Below are 18,293 nucleotides of genomic sequence, written 5' to 3'. Positions count from 1 at the left end.
GCTTCAGATTGAAGCTGAAGTAGGTTTTGGCTGCTAGGAGATCTGCAAACTTACCGCGTAGTATTTAAGTATTTGTAGCTGCTTAAAAAAGTTTGTCCTACAGCAGTGACAAAATAACCCTTGTAACTCTGCTAAGGTTCTCTTTTGTAGGCTAACTCAACTATGTCAAGGTTAGCAAATGAAGGTTAATAGATCCAAAAATTAACTTGCTGCTTCATTACCAATTTAGGTACTAAGGTTTTGCTTTAAGGACTCCTTTACTACGCAAGCCAGCTTGCAACCTGCTTCAGAACAGAATATTATTTAGAAGGCTTCACATTTTTTTCCAACATAGATTATATCCTTGGTAATGCTAAATGAATGTTTAGGAGCCAAGAAATTACGCTTTGGGATGCTTTTAATGGGACAGGAAATCCTGTAGTAAGAACTACTATTGAAAAGAGAAATTGTTTTCCAACAACTGCATGTGGTATTAACAGTGAACCTACATATACTCACATATTTACATCCTCCTGCTATTAAGCCATAATACTGTGTCTGGAAAACAACAGTTCCATCAGCTGTCCTCTCTCTCAAACTGACCTAAGGTTATCAAAGAGGTTTCTAAATGGCTTTGTTAGCAAAGAGAGAGAGATTTCAGATGGCTCTACAAGTTCTCCCATATGGAGGTGGTACAGTCCCACAACAAAGTGCTCACTGAGATGACTTTGCACTACTGTTCACTAGCTTGAGAAATACACTCCTATTTGAATCTCAGTTATTCCCTTTTTTGACATGTTAGTTGCTTCACACAAGTCAAAAAAGGACCAAGAAGTACAAGACTCAACCTCCTGGGCACTAATAGTGCTGTGAGTGCTGTCAGAGGACCTGGCCCAGCCCCTCCCTTTGCAAAAGCTTAGATGAGCTTTTGACCGGTTGAACCAGGACTACAGGTTGCTACAGGCATTGAAAGGTTAGAAAATCGGAAGCTTTGTTTTTGTATAGGTGGCAGTAAGAAACACCTCGTTACTTTGCAGGTAGACAGCTTTTCCCTTCTGTAGCTATCCAAGGTGCATCATTACACGATGCAGCCAAAGCAGCGCGTTTTGCAAAATACACCGACCTCTCAAATGAGCCAAAACTATTTTTGCCCCAATTACAGTTGCTGTTCTGCAGAGGCCGCCTCAGCAAGTTCGCTAACGCGAAAGTTGCGGGCGCAGTCAGGAGTCGCCGGCGCGGTGGCTCTCCCGGGGCCGCTTTCCTGTCTCTGTGGCAGGGAAGAGGAGGGAAGGAAGCCACCGGAGAGAGAGAAGCCACCGGAGAGAGAAGCCACCGGAGGGCTGCGCCTCAGACAGGCGGCTCCCAGCCGCAGCGACGCCCCAACGGCCGCCGGGCGGCGCGAGGCCGCCGCACCCCGCCCCGCGGCGGGGCCCCGGGACCGGCGGGTCCCACCTGTTACACCGCCGCCCGCTCCCTCAGCGCCTCCCGCCGCCGCCGCCACACTCACCAGATACTCGGGGTACTCGTACATGTAGGTCATGCTGCACCGGTTCTCCTCGTAGAGGAACAGCACGTCCCGCACCCCTAGCAGCACCAGCACCGCCAGCGCCCCATAGAAAAGCGCCGCCAAAGCGGGCAGCCGGCGGCCCGCCTGCCCCATCGCGCCCCGCCGAGGTGCGGAGCGCAGCCTTCAGTCCCTCGCGGGCTCTCCGCGCACACAGGCACGGCGGGGCGGGGCGGGGCAGGGAGCGCCACCGCCCGGGAGGCGGGGCGAGCGAGCGGGCGGGCGCCACAGCCTGGCTGCCGCCGGGAGCTAGAGGACGGGCGCCATGTTGGGAAGGTCAGGAGCTCGGCTGGCCGCCGCTCCGCCGGGCTGAGGAGTGTCTGTCCGCCATGTTGCGGGCGTGGGGCCATTATGGGGAGGTCAGGAACCTACCTATGGGCTTCCCCCAGCCCGTAGTTTGCGGGGGAGAGGGGTGTCCGCCATGATAGGGAGGTCAAGTCATCGCACTACCGGCGCGTTGCGCCTGCTTAGCTGCCTCCGGCCCGCGGGGCTGCTGCTGAAGGGGCACCGCCCCGGGCTGAGGCCCGTGAGAAGACTGCTTCCTCTCACCGCTCACCCTCCGCAGGCAGCCGGGCCTCAGGCGGTAACGGAGGAAGGCGGCGGCTCCTCAGTGTTTACGGACTCCAAAATGCCCTCAGATGCCTCCCGGGTGTCGGGGCGCGGATTTACCCCTGCTGGCAAGGGCCGGGGGTGCCGACGGAACCGCGCCCCGCACCCCGGAGGGCCTGCCGCCGGGAACGGGTCTGGCTGCGGTTCACCTTGCCGAAAATAAACCTGCAAAGGCCACCGTTCAGGTGCTTTTAAGGTTCCCGGCCTGTCAGCAGTTTAGTGACCACAAAGATGATGTGTTTTGACTTTGGAGGGGTTATTTGTTTTAATTAAGCACTAACAACTTACTATCTTTTACTATAGTTAGGCACTTTTCATCACTGGATTTCTGCCTCTATGGGACAGTTCCCCCCTTGTCATCCCCCCCCCCCGATGCATGACAAACCCACTGTTGCTGGCGTTGCTCATCAGTGAAAAGTAAGTAAAATATTTGATAACTGACAAAAAAGGTTTTTGTTTTCATCTACAGAGAAGCAATACATCAACTTACTAAGACAAGGGGTAGCTACATATGAGGGAACTACAAGGTAGAAATACATACAGTCGCATTTTCTTCTTCACTGCTAAATAAATGAGCCTTTCCTCCTTTAAAAGAAACAAAGTTTACTCAGTTTTCCAACAGTATTTGTACCATTTTTATTTGTAAAAATAACCATCTGAATGCATTTCAATAGTAGTTTACAGTTAGGGTTCTTCATTACATTAATACAGCATTCAGTAGTTGAAAAAGTTACTAAACTGTGCTTGAGAAGATTCAGGTTGAATTCCAAGTCATTCACTGAAGTCAGTCTTTCTCCTCATTTCATATATGACATTTACCCAAGTCCTTAAACTTCAATTTACAAAAGCAAACAATACCGACAAAACCCCACTGAAACCATCAAACAATATTTTATATTGTTTATTACAAATGTTATGCAAAATATAACACTGGCACCAGATTCGTATCACCATGGTTTGTAAAGATATATTGCACATGCTAAAGCATAAAATATAAGACAAAACCTACAAAACGTAAGATATTGGCTTTAATATGTAGATCACTGCATAAGAAACGCATAAAATTACATTTTATACACACACTCAGATTGTCACTAGTTCAAAACGCCCTTTCCTATAACACTGACCTAAGGTTTACTTCTTGTGTAATAAGAAAGCATTTTCAGCACTGCAAAAATTATACATTATTCCTATAGAAATTTAGCATATTAATTTTCATTTCAATGCAGGTAGAACATACGAAAAGAAGAAACACTTTATACATTCAAAGAAGGTCTGAAATGAAAATTTACTGGTAATATATTGCTTTTATAACACTCAAATGAAAAAAAAAGAAAAAAAAGATGAGTTTCACAAAACATTTCCATAATACACAAATATAAAAAGGCACTCTAATATTTCTTACATGACTAAGAATAAAAATCACAATTTTTTTAAAATCATCCTCCAGGTACATAACCGAGTTTCTCAACAGTACAACGGATAAACAATTCATTTCATGTGTTTGTTCTAATTCGATAACCTGGCAGCTGTTTACTGCACAAAAGTACCAAACACATTATGGTGCCCTTTTAGTAGCGATGAACAGAAATCCCCTGAGCTATTTCACAGCAATTTCAGGCAGTCCGGAGGTTGTAACTCAGTATTAATGAGAGAGACTTGGGACCTGACAGGATCCTGCTAACGCGCCTGGGCTGAGGGCTGCCCCTCCCTAAATACCCTTTGCTTGGCGCAGACACGCAAGTCATCCACGTACTGCAGATTGCAGGATCCAGGGTTAAGTGCAACAATTATGTATGATTACTCTTGTAAAAAGTCCACAGAAAGGCAAAGTGATTATTTACAAGAGTAAAATTATTCCCATGCTTAAATACCTGCCCTAAATTAGAAGTCTATTTCTACAAGTGATAAATTATATTACAGATCAATGTACTAGCATACAAAAAAGGGATTCTGGTAACTCACGTGAGATGTGGGATAGACCAAATCTGAGTACTTCTAAGTGTCCTGCTCCTGACAGTTTTCCTCCTAAATACGCTGTACTCAAAACATGGCTTTCCGAATGCCCTTACGATGCTAACACACCGTATGTTTCTATGATTTCTGGAATATTGCATACTTACATCATTGTTACTTTACAGAAAAGTTTAATCAGTAAAGTTTGGATTTGGTTCCTAGAAGGATCAAAGTAATTCAGTAATCACCTATGCATCTGTAATGTTGTATACATCATTAAGAAGCAGCAGTTGTTGCACTATGCAATTACCAGAGTTACGAGGTATTGCAAATACACAGAAATATTTTCAGTAACTCTGTATGGTGGCAAGTAAAAATACTGAATTTTTTTTAATGGCTGCTTAAAATAATACAACGTCCTCTTTGGAAAGAGGACTGGTTTTCTCCTAATGAAGCCACTTCACATAGGATAGCGTAACTTTCTGTTTTTCAGGGTAAGACTCATAACTAATCCTGCCAAGGAGCCTACTGACATGTCTGGTTAAAATAAGATTAAAAGGCTGATCCTGCTGTTAGACAGGAGGCAGCCATTTCCCATTTGTTTATTTGTTTTCAATGCCATCATTCCACATAAAAAAGCAAAATTTAGGATTTCTATTCATTTCTGAACAGACACCACTGAAAACTGAAACAACTGATCTCTTATGTTCAGTGCTTTAAGTAAGGTGGGTATTGCTATTCTGCAACTCTTCAAAGGAAAAACATTGAGAAAAATCAATCATTAAAATGTTATTCTGTGCTATTTCTGAGGAGAAAACCAGGGTTTCAGGTGCTCTGTCATTCTACTGCAGAAAATACAGAGTTGAGGGAAAAGAAATGTTCACCTTTAGGGACACTATCCCTTGTGATTTTTTGTTGCAAACTTTGGAAATTTGTTAATGTTCAAGGAAACAATATTTAATTTTACCTAATGTTCAAGAAAACAATATTTAATTTTAGCAAGGCAAAATAAACTTAATATATAAATATTTTTCCTAATTAGAGAACTGGAATCTGCCAACAGATTTTTAACAATTGAGTGAAACACAGCTAAAAACTGCAACTAAAATAAAAATCCTTACTTTTCATTGACCCTGCTGAAAGCGTGCACTGAGGAAGCTCATCCCATCATTCCCAGCACAGGTGTAGGCCTGCACATAGCCCAAGCGTGAATCACGGGTACTTTAACACCCCAACTCCATGCTGTGTTACCTTTTCCCCTCTTTACTGGAGCTGTACGGTCTTCTCTCACTTGTCTAGCAAGGGGTTGGATCCCTTTCTTATGCTCTCAAATGGTGGAAGGTGTTTTGCTCTACGCTTTTGAGCGATATGGCCTGTGGACTTTATCTCTGCATTCCATACAAGATGATGGGCACTCTACCGAAGTGCAGCAGCCCTTCCTTTTTCTACTCAGGCCATCAAGTCTTGCCTAGATTCACATTTCATTTCGCATCACGCCAAACTTATGCACAGATACTAACTAGGAGAACAAGCCATAGTTATTTTTCCTGGGCATTTGTTTCATTTCAAATAAATATCAACACATTTACATTAAAATTATATTCTTTAGTCTGGAAAAAAAACCACCTGTGGTCAACACATCATCAGTTACAAATGTCAACTTGAAACCTGCGTCATAAAATGTAAAATTCACTCAAGACTACTCATTACCTCAAAAGTTTATATTTTTATGGTTTAGAAAAACTACTTCATTATGTCACTCACATTTGAAGAAAAAATAAAAGTAGCAAAGTCTTCCATTTAATTACTGAAGCGTTTTGGTCCTCTTGGTACAGCTGGTTAGTTCATGATAGCTTTTTGTTTAGTTTTTATGTTTGTTTTTGATTAGAAAGTCTCATTCTTCCTTTTGTACATCTGTTGCAGACGAGGGTCTTGGTCCATTTGACCTAGAAACTTTGGCAGAAGGAGTAAAAATATTCACAAAGTTGACATTGCTTTAAAAGCTGGTGACAATAGGCTTTTTTAGCATGTATCTCCAGTCCCCTGCACAGTACACTGCTGTGTGTTCTGGTGTTTGGTATTTCAACTTTTGGTGTTATGCTTTCATTGCTTTACCTTTGCTCTGTTAATCCAAACACTGGCAAAGGTATTTTAAAATTTGATACTGTTTACAGTAAAAAATAAGTTATTTAAGCATAGAAAGGGAAAAAAAAATCCATTTAAGTTGGCAAGTCATTATAAACTTTTACATACACCTTTGTCTACACCTGATTTTTCTTTTCACCATTCCCCCCTACCCTTGTACTAGATTCATGGTTAATGGCTCAGGTGACAGAAACGTCTAATGACCCTAATTCTGTAGTGCAAATAAACGGTACATGTTTGTGCGGAATTGAAAAAAATAAGGGCCAAGTGATTTTCATTTTACACAAGTGGTTCCACTAATGTCTGTGGGAAAATATGGTGAGACGAGAAGAATTTGGCCTTAAGAGTTTATAACTATATTTTTCTAATTGTGTGCTGCAACTAAGAACTGTAAAAAGTGCCTTCTGTACATTTAAGTGCTTAATACACGCAGAATGTAAAAGGTTTCATTTCCTGTAGAAAAGTAATACAGGCAGTTTTAAGATTTACAACTTTACCTTTGGTTCGTGTGAAAAAAAAAATAAAAAATCTAATTAACAGAGCCCCTGGAAGCAGGAAACAGACAAACAGAGGAAAGGAGTGATGCTCGAATCTATGAAGGCTACACTGGAAATAGGACTGTGTACTAAAGGTATGGCTAAAACATATAAGAACTTGTTACAAACAGTTTCCTGTTTATTTGTGCTCTCAAAAAGAAAAAAAAGGCATTTTCTCTTTTTCTACTTAAAATAAGAGGTAGAGACTTTCCACAGGGGCACTTAGGGCCTAAAGAAAACATCAGGAAGCTGAAAAACTGCAGAAAATTAATGGGAATATGTTCCAGTAAATCCCTCTAACTTTGTTATTTAAAGGCTTGATTCTCGTCAACACTAGAAATCTTTCAATACCTACTTGTCGAGAATAATAGTTAAGAATGTAGCCGTGGGATTTAAGCTGTTTAAAAAGACAAAAATAAAGCTGAAATGAAATAATAATGGAAAAAAGTTTTTGAATATCAAAAAGTCAAAATGTTTCAGAATCCGAATCGTTTTCATTGTACCCATCCTCTGTTCCTATGTTATTACTCAAGGGCTTATTGTAAGAGCCATCGCAGAGATGTGTCCTGCCCAAATTGTCTTTTTTAAAACAAACGAAGTTGAAAGCCGTCATTGAACTGGAGGGAGAAAAAGGCATCATGGTAGCCAAAATGAGTGCCAGGCAGTCAGCCACGTCTTTGTTAGGAGCGCAAGCCAGGGCTGGCGTATGACCTGGGCACAAATGCAGACAAGGCAATGGTTAGTACGAAGGGTACTAAGAATGGCACTGAGCATTCCTCATATACATCTCTAGATGACGTTGTAAGCAGGAGATGTATGTTCAGTTACAAACATGCCAGGCAACAGGAGTATGTTACTTATTTTAAATGAGACATGCTGGGAAAATACACACTTTATGGAGCATTTAAATCACTGTGACCACAACAAGCACTATTTTTTTTAAATCAGGCAGCAAACAGACTTCACAATATGAATAAAAGCACTTGCTAAACACAGCTCTACAGCACAGACAGTATGATGGATATGGAACGTGGGGAGTCGAGCAACAGGGACAGAAACCGGCTTCGGTTTCTGTGTGTATGAACAAGTCTCATTCTGAGAGCAACGACTTTCATTAGAACGTAAAAGATATTAGTTTAGAAATATTTTGAAGTAGTAAGTGAACTGTTTTAAAGATTGATCAGTTGAGTATCTACTTAACTCAGAAAGCAGTTTATTTAGGAATTAAATTATAAGAGAAAAGAATTAGACCAGTGCACGTGGTACATGTATATCAGGTATGACTACGTGGATGTTTAGCTACCCAAATTTACATTATGTTAGAAGAATAATGAGTGTATTCAGAAAGCATGGCACACACTTCAAATAGAAAGTTAATACTATACAGAAGTCAGTAAAACAACTGGGGAGCTATTAGAAGTCTGTCGTCACTACAGTTTAACTTGGCTCCCATCGAAGCGCTGCCCCTAAAGCAGCATTTCACGTATAGAAATCTTGAAAACCAGTATGCCGATTACACTTGCTATCTATACATTTTGGAGGCTGCTGTGTAGTACTCCAGCACTTTCCAGCAAATCCTCCTTTATGCTAAATTCTTTTGCGGATGGCTAAATCTGGAGTGGTGCAGCGATAGTGCTCCGAGGCAATGCCCGCTACTGATACCTGACTGCCTCAAGGAAGCCTGGAACACCTGCAGTGTTGGATGAGTTTGGTGTACAAATGCAAGTACAGTTTCGTAGCAAACTACCCACATTTAAGCACTGACTGCAGTGAATGCATACCCTAAATGGAATTTCCTCTTCCACTGAGTTCCAAGTATGAATAGAGTTGTACTTATACTAAGACTGTACTTAAATTTCTCTCTTTTAAAACTGCATATGCAGTTGCTCCTAGAAAAATTAAATGTGTATCAAATTTAAACTTAATTTTAATTTGTTACATACATGCAAATTAGCTGGATCCATATGTACAATTTTAACGATAAAACCTGTGGTTAGAAGCTAGTCTGGTTCATTTTTCTGTCCCCTATCTCTAAAATGAGGTTAGGGACAGATGACTTCAGTGGAACTCATTCATGCAAGTATATCGAGGTAGCATTTGGTTAATAGTAAATACTCACCACTCAGTTCTTGTCATCCATAGATCTCAAATGTCTTGCAATGATGGGTGAGTATTATTATTGTTACTTTACATTTATGGGAAGATGGAGGTACCAAATTGTTAAATTAATGCCATGAAGTCAGTATTGTAAGAAAGACCAGGAAGACATTTTTGAAAACATTAATTATAGAAGCACAGCCCTCTATGGGCTTTATAATGTTTAGGGAAGGACTTCATTGAGATCTGAAACAAAATTATCAGATTTATTAACTAATCATGTATTTTATGAGGCAACAGTAATTTACTTGCATCTTGGATTAGGTCAGACAATTGGTAAGCACAAGCTTTGATCTCAGAATGAACTAGAACACAATCAAACATATGTTGATGGTTTTCTTCCTACCCATTAAAACATGCGCTGATTGAATGCATAATCCTTAATTCTTCTGCAAGGCGTCAGAATTATCCGGTGCCACTTGCATGTTTAGGAAATTCAAGTTACCACTGCACTCAAGCATTAAAAAAGACTAGCTGTTTGACAGTACATGCAAAATGAACAGTAAAAGGGACCACTGTGATATTTAGAATACATTTTTATATTAAAGAAAAATAAATAGTATTTTTTTTTTTTAATACGTACTCACACAGCTCATTGTCTGTTCTTGGAAGGATAAAAGCATCAATGATGTCTATCATCAGCTTTTAAGTCTATTGCTTCAGTCTGTTGTAAAATTACCTGTTGGGTCCTACTGAAGATTGCCAAAGTGTATTATTTACTTACCATTTTCATCTACTGCTAGGACACATGCCCCTTTGGCTAGCAACTCTTCAACCACCATCTTTAAGCCGTTCCGTGCAGCAATATGGAGAGGTCTACAAAAACATAACAATGAAATTCAAGTTCAGTTTAAAATAGACTTTCCAAAAAAAAGTTAGGTGATGCTTAAAGCATACCCAGCATCTGAAAGGGAATGTTTTCCTTCTTTGGATCATTACAATTACATTGTAGACATTAAATTATATTACAGCCTTCAAAGTAATCATCATGTCCACATCTATAAAACATACGTGCAAGATAAATATAATTACCTTTGCATACGCAAAGATTGCTTCATACTTCCCAGTCTAAAGGCTTTCTTTAAAGAGCTCTCATTTCTCTACTGTTAGCAGCACACAATTGACATTTAAAAGGAAAATGAATCTAAGGCTGAAGAAATGCCTTTGTTCCATCCTTAATTCTGGCTACTACAGATTGTTCAAAATCATTGTATTGCCTTTTCATCCTTGAAGATCCAACAGAGCAGCTGGAAATTAAAAATAACCACTGGTTTGCTCCTTTCTGGGGCCAACACCCAATGCTCCTGTTTGGGGGCAGCTACTGGGACAGGAAAAACAATTTCATCTTGGAAGGGGGAAAAAAGGGCTAAGATAGAGTTAATTCTTCCCCAAGCACTAGATGATCTGCCACATAAACTTGTGGTTGAATCTTCTACTGTGGGATTCCCCCATACCGGTCAAAGAGTTGCAGCTGGAGTAAGAATATCGATGGTTCTAAACTCTGCTGATAATGTGTGGTATGGATGGGAGTTGCACATAAAATATCACCTCAAAAAACCTCTGAAAATTAAATGAACAACCTTAAGTCTAAATAATTTATTTAGATTTAAGGTGAAGCTCAGAAAGCTAGGAAATGCCAGATGTAGACTTACATATTCACATGACTTTTTGACATAGTCTTCAAAGAAATGGCCTCATATAATTTTTTCACTAGGCTATGTATAGAATTGGCATTAAAGGAATCAAACTTAAAAGTGAAACTGCAATACAAATCTCATCTTTTCAAGGGCAAGCATTCAAAAAAAATCAGAAATTAACTTTTTTGTTCTATGAAAAAATCCAAGACATGAATTTGAAATGCTAAATTGGAATCTTCTGGTAAGTCAACTGAACTTGAGAGGATCAGGCTATACTTACGTCTGCAACGCATTATTTTTTGCATTAATAAGGCTCTGTTCTTGTATCTTGTCAAGTATTAACAAGGCACATTTTTCATGACCCTGTAGCGGGGAAAAAAAAAACCAAATAGTGTTAATTTGCTGAGGAGTGTGAGGCAAAAGAAATATTGCATATAAAAGTGAAATACAACAACTCAATTTGGAACACAAAACATGCTACTCAGTTTATAAGGGTGTGTAGTAGGTGAACTGTAGGAGCCTTAAAATACCTTTTACAAACCAGAACTGCTAGGATGCTTTAGCACATTTAGAAATTTAGACATTCACCTGTCTTTCAACCCGCAATTCATTATATATGAATTCATCTCAGCTTTCAGAGAAGACTACTATTTCTCTTGAGAGAGCATTCAATGGATTATTTATTAGAACTATATAGTAATATAGAAAGAGATGGTTTAATCTCAGAAACGAATACTATACTTTCTGGGTCTTTAAGTGCCTTTCTGTATTATTAATCAGCTACTACAAAATCCCTTCAGTGTGAGAGCTCTAACAATGAAACTTTGGAAATAAGACAGATCTGGGCCTTATTTCTGACACTGTTTCAGCACAGCCAGTTGCGGGTGCTGAGCCTACAGCCCTGGCAGGTGAACAGCTGCCTGAAGGACCTCGAGAGTTCAGCAAGGCTCACATGTCTGCGGGAGCTGGAGTAATGCTATCACGCTGGAATCCAATCTGTGGGTAAGAGCAAAAGACGATGCCCAGGAGAGGGAATCCCATGGGCATTTTTTCGTGCAGAAACAGCAGTACCAATTGGAAATAAGAGGAAGAAACGGAGGGAAAAGACACCACCACCAATCTAATAAATGCCTCTGGTTTTACTGCTACTCTCTTAAGGGAAAATCTTGGGTTACTTCCACAGAAATTGGAGAATAATAAAAAAGAATAAATAGTTGTGGGTTTTTTTCCTTTGCCACTGAACCTATGCTAAGCTATTTTACAGTGAGATTATTTGGTAAAATCTTAAAGGGTTTTCTATTACTTCTCTTAGTGTTATCTCCTTGCGTTTCAGTTGTCATAAGAGGCATCTGTTTTTCTCAATTTACAAAACTTTGAAAGAGGCTTGAGAAAAAGCTTGGAACAATGTTTCCTTCCTCACCACAAGTTTGACCATCACATTTCCATTGCAGAAAAAATTTCAGGAGCATAAGCACACACATACATACATACATGCATACTGTGACGAGAACAGAAGCATACAGAGGTCTTCAACTTACTTTACTGCTAGCCAAGTGCAAAGATGTATTCAACTCCTTATCTTTTAATGTCAGGTCAGCCTTGGCAATGTTCACCAAAAAGTCTGAGGTATAGAACAGAAATCAATGAATGTACCCAATGGGCAGATGAACATGTAAAAACAGAGGAAAAAAAATTACTATTTCAATATATGTGTGCATGCAATCTAATCAATTAAGCTTTTATGTGATGTAAGTTTATGAACGCAAAGTGAAAATAATGAATGAAAACAGACTAATCTTGTGCAGTTAATCAGCAAGCAAAGGCAGAGCTAACAGCTCATGCTTTGTGCCCCAAACTGGCAAACGTGTTTGTTTATGAACTTCCTCATTTGCAGATCAGCAAGTTCTGCATGAATCACCTTCTCCTGAGAACAACCGTGGGTCCTGCTTTGAGAAGACTAAGTGGATATAAAGAATTTAGGGTGCAGTCTGTGCTGTTGAAGCTAGAGGAAAGGGAATTCTGCTAAGCCAATATGATCCTGATCTGTATGTCTATAGTATATAATCTAGCCTGGAAAAAGCAGCTGCCAATAGCTGCCATTTCAAGAATAGAACTTCCTATAATAGAGTGGAAAAAAAGGTTACACAATCTTTTTCACACATGCAGTTTTACTGGTCCTTAAAATCAAGGAAGTAAACAGCAGAACAGAATTACTACTCCCCTCATGGTCTTTACAGTGTGCTCTTAGGAGGAAATAAGACTCAAGTTTGTTATTGCAAGAGTTCACCAAGACTGCTGAGAAACAATGGCTGAGAAGAAGAAGAAATTTTTTACAGACGTAAAGGTAGCTTCTTACAGACATCCACATAATTTATTTTCCTTCCTTAGTTTTCAGAGGAAAAACCCAATTACTTATTTGGGATAGTAACTGCAGTAGCACTCACCCTTCAAGATGAACAGAGGCAAGGATGTACTTACCTACAGCACCTATGTGACCGTTTTGAGCTGCCATCATAAGAGGTGTTTTCCCTGCGTGATCCACAGCATTCACTTGTGCGCTATGACTCAGGAGGAGCTGGAGGCACTCCACGTGATCTGCGAAGGCTGCTGCGTGAAGGGGCGTTCTGCGGGGAAAACAACACGATCATAGCTGTTGCTAAAGAATGATACTATTCCTGTTTACTTACTCTCCCAAGAACCTGAAAGTGCAAGACTTTTTTTCTTTCCTGTGAAACTTAAAGTTATCACCAGTGTAAAGTTATAGTACCAGCATCTCAAATAAGTTAAATGATATTTACAGTCTCTGTCCTGGTGCAATATAAACTTGAACAAAAGAGAAGCAGAAGGTGGATATGATAGTGTGGAGATATGATGCTGTGGAGAATCTCATATTGGCAGCATATTTATTTTAAGGGAGTATACTGTGTAATATGAAAAGCAGTACAATCTCTCATTCATCTGATTTTTTCTAAACAAGCCTAAGATGGGAAGAACTATCAGAAAAAAACAGATCTATTATTTAAAAAACTATTTTAAGTTATAGTCAAAGATACTGCAGCAACAAGCTACAGTAACAGCATTACTGTAAAAGGCGGAAGGAATTCAATCCGTTGTGAAGGTTATCCGTTCCCGCAAGACTGAGACACTTGAATTCATTCGCTATCTCCCTATGGCATTTTGGGTCTGAAGCGCGACTACTAGAGATGACGGACAGTAGGTACACAACCCAGCTCATAGTGTTACTTCGGGTTTTGCTACCAGTAAAGGTGAGGTGGTCTTACCCTTACAGGAGTAAGTAATCACCATTAATGAAGGTCTTGGATTTGTTTTAATTAACAGAAACAATGATTATTCAGGTTTTAGAATTTCAGCAATTTTAATTAAATATATATGATGAGGAGATTATCAACATGACACATTAAGGATTTCGCTGAATGCATTTCTTGCTGCCACAGTATTATTTTGCAGCATAGATACTTTCATTTGTCTGCCCTGAGAGTGCTAAGATAACATTAAAGCTTTTAATGAAATACTTTTCTATGTCTACATAGTATCACTCCATATAGCAAAGACAAATGTATTTAAATATTTAACAAGGAAAACAGTTTCAGGGAAACAGCCAATAGTCATAGCTGTTCTAAACAAATAAAAAAACCTATTTCTTTTGTATTTCTTTTCATATGTACTATGAAATTGAATACTTCGTAGTATTCTTGCTTCAAATGAGCCATCATTTAACTTTGTTGCAGTGTAAACTGCTGTCTGAAAGTGTCAGCACGACAAAGTCTTAGCTCAACCATATTGGATAAGGATTAGTTCCAGAGGGTCAGAAAGAATTACGAAAAATACTAGATAGATTCATGAAATGCATTTTGTTTAAGAAACTAAATTACCTTCCTTTGTCATCTTCGCAATTGACAATGCTGGCATCAATGGCTCCGATGAGCAGTGATGCACAGTTTTCATGATCATTGATTCTGCCAAAGAAAAGACATTTTCAAAAAGGTAAAAAGCCTACATCTTTTCCCACTTTCCAATATTAATTTACTTCCCATTAATATTTCTTACTGGCTATTTATAAGTTATCCTAACATACCTTTGCCTTAATGCTTTCACTCACATTTCTGAATATTCATCATCTCTCCATTTAACCAAACTGCATCTGCTACAATGGATATCAATCCCTAAAGCAAAGCTGATCCTGCATTCACTATGCACAAAAGTAATTGACAACGGAGCACAAACCTAGGATTAAAACCATAATATCTTAAAATCCTTTAGTCTATATGTCAAACACACGTGGATCTGGAAAGCAGGCATAGATACCTGCAAATAGAAAGCTTTATTCTAATGTTTAAGGTACTGAAGCCCACATCTCTTCCAGCTCACACATTCAATACTTTTCCTTGATGGATGTACTCAAAATTAATACTTATTCTGTTATTGTTAATTCATCTCATTTCATTAGGAAAATGAACAGTGTTTAGTAACATTACTGGACATATAGCATAGCTAAAACACACCCACGCTGGATTAGCAGCTGTTTGCATTTTAAATTTGCATGCATTTTAAAGTTGCACACATTTTTTGTGGGTTTGAGAATTCCATACTAGTTTAAAAGCAGTTTCAAAGTTTGATACAAGACAAATTACTTTTCTACTTTCCATTGATGTGGACTGTAGAAGGAAAGTCTACACAATAGTAACTTCTATCATTATTTCTGAAAGACATTCATTCTTCTAATAGAACATAGAATAGAATACAATTGTTCTAATTGTTGGCAGGAACTAGGAAGGTTTGCATTTGTCTTCACAGCACTTAATTCCTTACTTTTCTGATGGCTTACATGTTTTAATAAGCATGTTAGGTCCTACATACTAAAGCAATTTTGCATTTTTTGTAAAATGCAATTGCAATTATGTTATGAAAAGTCATGATTTTGTGCTATAAGAATGCTTCTGGTATGAAAAAGTACTGCTTTGTTTGAATAAGGAATGTGTTTAAAATACATGCATAACTCCTAATAGCCACCACCTTTTTGTTATTCATAAGTAATACGAGAACTTTGGATACAGAGTTTGCCTCTAAGCTGATCAATCTCTTTGGTGAGGACCTGGGTAAGAAGTACCAAGACAGGAGATTATCTCAGAAGGAAAAAAGACCATGAAGAAAATCAGAATCATCTTGATTGTGACAAATTTATTAACTTTCAGCCACTGAGTTTCAAAGGAACCTCAAAAGCTCATTACTTACACAGACCAAGGCACTATAGCCCAGGTCATGGCCTAACAATGGAAAAGCTATGAAGTTCCACCCTGTGTGAAGAAAAGGCATCGGTCTGTAATTGTAAGCAAGAGAAAAGAAACTAGAAAGGGAGCAGAAATGCAGCTATTTCATTACTAATTAATTAATTATTGTATTTCATCAGAAAGCCTAAATGTATGAAATTTATGCAAAAATACTCTTTATTCTGCCACTTTGTCAGCAGAAATATAAGCACAATTTTATGATCAGCTTTAAAATTATTTGCTCATGCAAATAATCTAAAAAAAAAAAAAAAAAAAAAGCACTTTCTTCTCATACTGATACTTTTTCCAGACATATACGAAAGCAACATATCTGCATTCGTTACTGGCGATTTCTACTTACACAGCACAGTGCAATGGAGAGAAGCTATTACCATAGAATTTGCGGAAAAATTTTTGTTCCAATAGTACCTCTATGCAGTTTTCATGACCTGTAAGAGATCAGATGTTTCCCAGTGTTGCACAAAGCAGGTAATTCACTTAATTCATGTTAGGCTTATACAGATTAGAATTTAACACTTTAACTTCAAAGTTGAACACAATGTGTATTTAAGCTCTTACATGATAAAATGCTAAACAGATTTTTTTTTTTTTGTTTTATGGCAGCAGCAAGATAGAACCAGGCTACTACTAGCACTTACTGAAAAAAAGAGGAAAGGAAAAAAAGTCTCCTTTTTATGTGATGTTATGTATGTTGCCTTACACATCTCAAAGATGACCTTAAATGATGATACTGAGAAGCTTTATCCTTCTATTAAGCAACAAGTTCAGATTATTCAGTTTAGAATAATCAGTTCAGCTCAGAATATCCATCTATTCACATGGTCTCTTGCATCAATAAATAAGAAGGTGACACCTCAAAGGAGCATTCCTGGCCCCCCAGAAATCAATTTCATCACTGACATCAGTAAAACCAGAATTTCACCCTGGCCTCCTGTGACTGGGAGCAAATGAGCTGGAAAGCCACTGGGAGGTATTGCTGGAATTTCCCTGGCTTCTGAACTGAAGGGTGAACACAGCAAATGCTAACTACAGAGAGCGAGCAGAGGGAAGATAATTTGCCTCTTCAAGCTTCTGAAAGCGTTAGGCTGCGTTGTTATCACATTTCGCTAAAACTGAGGCCACATTTGAACTTGGCAAAAGTCCACAGGGAGCACCTTACCGTTGTAACAAGCCCAGTGCAGCGGTGTATAACCTTGATTATCTTTCAAACTGCAGTCTTCCTCTGAAAGTGCTATCTGCAGTAATTCACTCAGCCAAGTGGCGTGACCCCGAGCTGCTGCAAAGTGCAGAGGTGTTCTGCCTCTGGCGTCTTTACATAAAATAGATACTTCTTTCTCTAACAGCATCTGAACACACTCTTCGTGCCCAGTCATAATCTGATAACAAAGAAATGAGTAAAGAGGTTGACATCATATAGATTCTTGCCCAGGAAATATGGAATATGACTGATGCCTGTGAACATGAAACGGCCTGGATGGGATTCAGGAGGCCGAGATGAAAGCCCCTTTGCTCCCCTGAGTACCTATGATAACTGATACACTGAAATGCATTTGGTACTGTCTTTCAAAGGCATTGATTCCTAGTCTGTGGAAGAGACTCCACTAAGTGAGGCACAAAAGCAAAGAGGAGTTTAAGAAAAAAGATGAACTGCTGGGCATTTCTTTTAAAGAAATTATTTTCAGAATTCATAAGGTGCTCAGTTATAAGAATAACGATTGCTACTGTAAAGTGTCTAGAGTCAAGAAAAAATGGTCTAATCAGTGTTTTAGCTAATTAATTAAAGCGAATGTGAAATAAAGTCAAAAGCAGAGCATTACTGAGAGCAGATCTGTCCTGCTTTTTACCTCATTGACTGTGCTTGTTCATGTTTCCAATCATTTACAGTATTCCCTACATTCAAGATCTCTGTATTTATAAGTGCGTTGTAGTCACAGTAAAACAAATAATTAAGAGTCATAAAAATTAAGTCACCCCTCGATGTAAAGCTGTGCATCCCAGGAGATCAGCTGCATCTACAGATGCTTCTTTTTCAAGTAATAAAGAAACAGCATCAATGTGCCCATATGCCACTGCAAGCATTAGGGGGGTTCTAGAAAAAACAAAAACAAACCAGTCACAGCTATAAAACAACATACTACTTGCCACTGTTAACTTACAGGAACAGAGAAATCGGGAAGCCCTGCATTTCTCTCCCTTCCTACCTACAAACCTGTTTCTTTCACCAACTCATCTATATAACAACCATGTGAAGACCTTTTGTATGACATTATTAAGATGTTTAACAACAAACTACCGTGACTGAAATAGAAACAAACTCATTTCTAAGCAGTTTACAGAGCAACATCATTCAAGACAATCTGTTCTCTTAATAAACTACAATTATTGTCACCTCCAGCATCAC

At 39.0% G+C, this 18,293-nt stretch overlaps 2 protein-coding genes across 13 annotated transcripts in view; both read right to left on the bottom strand.

The window, feature by feature from the left end:
• PGAP1 (post-GPI attachment to proteins inositol deacylase 1) overlaps nucleotides 1-1,811 on the bottom strand; it is a 41,779-nt gene extending 39,968 nt beyond the window's left edge. For all 3 annotated transcript variants that reach the window (XM_054829760.1, XM_054829759.1, XM_054829758.1), the window contains exon 1: nucleotides 1,487-1,811. In XM_054829760.1, the coding sequence (XP_054685735.1) occupies nucleotides 1,487-1,639 (153 nt within the window). In that variant the 5' untranslated portion in view covers nucleotides 1,640-1,811. The remainder of the gene's footprint in view (nucleotides 1-1,486) is intronic.
• A 1,228-nt stretch (nucleotides 1,812-3,039) lies between these two features.
• Nucleotides 3,040-18,293, bottom strand: part of ANKRD44 (ankyrin repeat domain 44) — a 148,469-nt gene continuing 133,215 nt past the window's right edge. For 5 of the 10 annotated variants that reach the window (XM_054829500.1, XM_054829497.1, XM_054829496.1 and 2 more), the window contains 9 exons: nucleotides 17,864-17,981; nucleotides 17,052-17,268; nucleotides 16,233-16,320; nucleotides 14,477-14,560; nucleotides 13,062-13,207; nucleotides 12,122-12,204; nucleotides 10,864-10,946; nucleotides 9,671-9,762; nucleotides 3,040-7,500 (listed from right to left, as the gene is read on the bottom strand). In XM_054829500.1, the coding sequence (XP_054685475.1) occupies nucleotides 7,256-7,500; nucleotides 9,671-9,762; nucleotides 10,864-10,946; nucleotides 12,122-12,204; nucleotides 13,062-13,207; nucleotides 14,477-14,560; nucleotides 16,233-16,320; nucleotides 17,052-17,268; nucleotides 17,864-17,981 (1,156 nt within the window). In that variant the 3' untranslated portion in view covers nucleotides 3,040-7,255. Of the gene's footprint in view, nucleotides 7,501-8,908; nucleotides 9,133-9,670; nucleotides 9,763-10,863; nucleotides 10,947-12,121; nucleotides 12,205-13,061; nucleotides 13,208-14,476; nucleotides 14,561-16,232; nucleotides 16,321-17,051; nucleotides 17,269-17,863; nucleotides 17,982-18,293 lie in introns of all 10 variants that reach the window. The other 5 variants (XM_054829501.1, XM_054829503.1, XM_054829502.1 and 2 more) reach the window with 3 other exon arrangements.

The sequence above is a fragment of the Grus americana genome, chromosome 6, assembly GCF_028858705.1.
Source record: "Grus americana isolate bGruAme1 chromosome 6, bGruAme1.mat, whole genome shotgun sequence".
In the NCBI taxonomy this organism is placed as follows: domain Eukaryota; kingdom Metazoa; phylum Chordata; class Aves; order Gruiformes; family Gruidae; genus Grus; species Grus americana.
The sequence above is the reverse complement of the archived record's forward strand: the minus strand, read 5'-3'. Positions and strand labels throughout refer to the sequence as shown.